This window comes from Cervus elaphus, chromosome 27, assembly GCF_910594005.1.
Source record: "Cervus elaphus chromosome 27, mCerEla1.1, whole genome shotgun sequence".
Classification (NCBI taxonomy): domain Eukaryota; kingdom Metazoa; phylum Chordata; class Mammalia; order Artiodactyla; family Cervidae; genus Cervus; species Cervus elaphus.
In genome coordinates this window covers 58,795,875-58,800,736 of record NC_057841.1, presented here as the reverse complement: position 1 = coordinate 58,800,736, position 4,862 = coordinate 58,795,875, and the positions used below count along the sequence as shown (strand labels likewise).

Below are 4,862 nucleotides of genomic sequence, written 5' to 3'. Positions count from 1 at the left end.
ATAATTAGCATTATATCCTAATAGAAGAAGTATCAGCAGAGAGAACAAGAAGAACTAGAGTTCAGGGTGACCAGGTGTCACCGGGTTCGTGAAGGAGGAAGTGAGGTTAGAACAGGCCCGTGGGATGATTAGATTGAGGCCAAGTAGAGGGGAAGGGAGTGTGTTTCTAAGGTGGAAAGAAGTACCCATTCATGTGCCCAACATGCAGTGAGGCCAAACATACTGAAAAGTTGGAGACTAGAGCAGAGAAAGGTTTATTGCAAGGCCATGTAAGCAGACACGGTTTCTCCTGCCTGAAAAAGTTCTCAGCTCCCCAACGTGTGTTAGTCGCTCAGCCGTGTCTGACTCTTTGCGACCCCATGGACTGTGGCCCACCAGACTCCTCTGTCCATGGGTTCCTCCAGGCAAGAATACTGAAGTGGGTTACCATTCCCTCTCCAGAGGATCTTGCTGACCCAGGGATCGAACCCAGGTCTTCTGCATTGCAGGCAGATTCTTTACCATCTGAGCCACCAAGAGCTCCCAAGGGGTTTCGGCAAAGCGCTTTTTTTTTTTTTTTTTAAATGTTAAGATTTTATTTACAAAGCTTCTTTGTTGTACAGAAAGTAAAAATGCTGTTACAATCTTGGTGTAACTGGTAGCCACGGGCAGTTGACTCACCAATCACAGCTATCCACGCTACAGCAAGTCTTACACAAAAACCTAACAACGCTTACAATTTTGTTGGGGTGAAGTCCCCAAGCTTGGTGGTGGATTTCCAAGAGGGACTAAATGGAGGAAGGTGGAATGTCACAGGAACTATTCTTTGGCTCTTTGGGTGGGTGGGTGTCCTGGGGTTTGTATCACAGCTACCCTTTTTTTTTTTCTTTAAAAAAAAAAAAAAAACAGCTACCAAATCCATGTCAGCAGTCCAACCAATACTGAACAGTTCTTTTTTTTTGCAGGTTACTGGGGTCTTATTAATCATCTTCTCCTTCATCATCTGTTTCTCTCTTCCTCTTTTCACCTTTCCCGCTTTCTTCCTCTTCTTCATCTTCATCTTCGTCCTCATCCTCGTCATCTTCATCAACTTCTCCGTCTTGTCCAAACTCTTCTTCCTCCCCACTGACTTCATCCTCGTCCTCCTCCCCTTCTGCATCTTCATCTTCATCGTCATCCTCTTCATCATCAAACTCTTCTTCCTCGCCGTCTTCATCCTCCTCCTTATCCTCATCTTCTCCTTCCTCATCATCCTCTTCTTCATCCACACCGTCCACCTCGGAGTCTGAGTCTGGGGCTTCACCGTCCTCCTGGTCATAGCCATCCAGATAGGTCAGCTGGGGCAGGAGCTTGAAGACACTCTCTCGGTAGTCATTCAGGTTAGTAACCTCACAGTTAAACAGATCCAGGCTCTTCAGACATTCCAACTTTTTCAAAGGCTCCAGCGTGCTGATGTCCTTCAGCTTATTCCCACTTAAGTTTAGATGTGTAAGATTCGGAAGTTTTTCTGCTAACATATCCAGACCTCCACAGATTCTATTGTCACTGAGCTCAAGCTTTTTCAATTTAGGTAGTTTGGGAAGATTTGAAACTGAAATCAAGCCTACATTTATTAAACTGAGGAACTCTAAGTTCACAAATTCAGCTGTTAAGCCCTCAGTTTTCCCATCATTTGATTTGCAGTTGTCCAGGACAAGTTCTCGAACAGCTGCCGGGGTCCGGTTCCTCAGCTCCAGGTGGATCCTCCTCTTCATGTCCATGTTTCTCTCTCTTCCCCGCTCTTCAAACTTAACTTTCCGCGGCGGGGGCGGAGGGGGGAGAGGCGTCCCAGCCTGCGCAGCGAGGGCCGTCGGAAGGGGTCTGCTCGAGGCAGAGGCGCGGTCCTGGGTAGCGGGCGGCGTGCGGGCAGGCGAGCGGAGCCCCCGGAGCCAAGCTCGCGGGAGCGGAGAGAAATCATGGAGGGAAAAGGGGGCTGGAGCGCAGCTCTGGTCTCACTACCGCCGCCCCCGGCCGCGGCCCCGCACCGGCAAAGCGCTTTTAAAACAGATCACCAGCCCAGGTGGGATGCATGAGACAAGTGCTCCGGCCTGGTGCACTGGGAAGACCCAGAGGAATCGGGTGGAGAGGGAGGTGGGAGGGGGGATCGGGATTGGGAATACATGTAAATCCATGGCTGATTCATATCAATGTATGACAAAACCCACTGGAAAAAAAAAAAAAAAGCCGGTGGGCGTTGTGGGTCGTAGGGTCTGTGATCAGCTTATGTCCAGTTCTGACTGGCTGATGATGAGGTGAGAGGTTGGTGTCACAGGGTTTAACATGATCAGCCCTTAGACTCCAGGAGGCCTGGGGCTATGTGCTCATATTAATAGAGACCATCTTCCATTGGTTGGGGAAGGGGAGGTTTTTTAAAATCTATAAAGTAACTCAGGAAATGTGCATCAAATATTGTGTATGTGTGTGCTAAGTCGCTTCAGTCATGTCCTGCTCTTTGCAACAGTACGGACTGTAGCCCACAGGCTCCTCTGTCCATGGGATTCTCTGCATGCTGGGCAGACTATAGAAGCAGGTGGACTCAGGGACCACCTCATCTTTGGCAAAATAGAGTGGGAAGGTGAGGCAGCCTGCCCCATTGTGGCAGCAAGAGGTGTGGAGGTTTTGGGGGTTTCCATAGTGACCAGAAGTCACCACTCACGCCTCAACTGCTTCCACTTATAGACTGCTGTCTTGAAAGGCCCTGCTGGCTCCTTAAGATCGGGGCAAGAAAATGTCCTGCCCTCTTTTGGACCTGAAAGTTAAAACTGTTTTCTGAGAGTTGGACCATGAAGAAGGCTGAGCACCGAAGAATTGATGCCTTCAAATTGTGGTGCTGGAGAAGACTCTTGAGAGTCCCTTGGACAGCAAGGAGATCAAACCAGTCCATCCTAAAGGAAATCAGTCCTGAATATTCATTGGAAGGACTAATGCTGAAGCTGAAGCTCCAATACTTTCACTACCTGATGTCAAGAACTGACTCATTGGAAAAGACCCTGATGCTGGGAAAGATTGAAGGCGGGAGAAGGGGACGACAGAGGATGAGATGGTTGGATGGCATCACCAACTCAATGGACCTGAGTGTGAGCAAACTCGAGATAGTGAAGGACAGGGAAGCCTGCCATGTTGCAGTCCATGGGGTCACAAAGAGTCGGACATGACTTAGTGATTGAGCAACAACAATAATGCAGGAGATGCCAGAGGTACAGGTTCGATCCCTGGGTCGGGAAGATCCCCTGGAGAAGGAAATGGCAACCTACTCCAGTGTTCTTGACTGGAGAATCCCATGAACAGAGGAGCCTGCTGGGCTACAGTCCATGGAGTCACAAAGAGTTGAACATGACCGAGCACGTGTGCATGAAAACACACACACACATATTTATATAAACAAACTGTACTCTTTTTGCCTTTGTACATTCAGGCAAGAAGAGAAAATAAATCTTTCTCTTTCCTTTGGCCGTGCTGGGTCTTCATTGCTATGCGGGCTTTTCTCCAGCTGCAGCAAGCAGGGGTTACTCTTTGCTGAGGCATGGGGGCTTCTTGCTGCCGTGGCTTCTCCTGTGGCAGAGCATGGTCTCTAGGCCTCGGAGGCTTCAGTAGCTGCACACGGGGCCTCAGTAGTTGGGGCTCCTGGACCCTGGAGCACAGGTTCAGTAGCTGTGGTGTTCGCTCGGGCTTAGTGGCTCCCCGGCGTGTGGGATCTTCCTGGATCAGGAACTGAACCCGTGTCTTCTGCATTGGCAGGTGGATTCTTCACCACTGAGCCACCAGGAAGTCCCTGAGAAGAGAAAAGAAATCTTTTTAAGAGACAAAGAAAAGAAAAGGAGGTCTTTGCTTCTCCTGCTGCGTTGCTGGGAGGCACCCAGGTCTGTCCTTACACACATGCACTCATGTTGCAGACAAAAGCATGTGGGCCTGCGCCGGGGAGGACTGGTGTTAGAGATGGCTGGGCGCACTTGATGGAGTCATTTATTTACCCTCTCTGGGCCTCGTTTCCCAGCCTGTAAAATGGTGGGTGTGGCAGCAGCAAGGAAAAGTAACCTACTGAGCTTTTTTGCAAGCTAGTTCTCTGAGTCCAGAAAGAAGCCGACGTCACCTGGGTAGAAGGACAATGCAGCAGCCCATCTGTTTCATGGAAAGGCCCTGGCCTGCTTGGGGAGAGGTGGGGACTGGCCCCAATTCTGCCACCGTCAATGGCACATCACAATTCTCCTCCACCAGGCATGTCTGACAGGATAGACGGTGCAAACTATTGTTTAAAAAGGCACAGGAGCACTGTTGGTCCTGGCTTAGAAGCCTGGTGGAACTTAGCCCTCTGAGATTTCACAGGGCAAAGGCCATATAAACACTGAGAATGCTTGCATCAGGGGTTTGGGGTCTATGGAAGGAGACCCCTGGGCTTCACAGGGAGAGGGGATTCGAACATCATTTTGTGATTGGTTGGCCAACCATGGTAGCTAGGTGGTATATCTGTGTCAAGGGAATAGCTCTGAATTTCACTTTTTTATCTGCAGAATTTTACTACCAGAAAAACGATATGCTGACGGCTGCATAATGGCTTGTGTATATGTGTGAGTAGCGGTGATCACTTCATGGCAAATAGATGGGGAAACAGTGGAAACAGTGGCTGACTTTATTTTTGGGGGCTCCAAAATCACTGCAGATGGTGACTGCAGCCATGAAATTAAAAGACACTTACTCCTTGAAAGGAAAGTTATGACCAACCTAGACAGCATATTAAAAAGCAGAGACATCACTTTGCCAAGAAAGATCCGTCTAGTCAAAGCTATGGTTTTTCCAGTGGTCATGTATGGATCTGAGAATTGGACTATAAAGAAAGCTAAGCACAG

General features: G+C 49.0%; 1 protein-coding gene across 1 annotated transcript; it reads right to left on the bottom strand.

Moving 5' to 3' along the window:
• Nucleotides 1–544: 544 nt before the first annotated feature.
• LOC122684990 (acidic leucine-rich nuclear phosphoprotein 32 family member B-like) lies at nt 545–1,864 on the bottom strand. Its single transcript, XM_043889603.1, has one exon. It carries the CDS (start codon nt 1,737–1,739, stop codon nt 960–962), a length of 780 nt encoding a protein of 259 aa, XP_043745538.1. The 5' UTR covers nt 1,740–1,864; the 3' UTR covers nt 545–959.
• Nucleotides 1,865–4,862: the final 2,998 nt, after the last annotated feature.

What these genes read in the sequence shown, in the direction of transcription:
- LOC122684990 (XM_043889603.1), bottom strand. Translation starts at nt 1,739, where the DNA reads ATGGACATGAAGAGGAGGATCCACCTGGAGCTGAGGAACCGGACCCCG.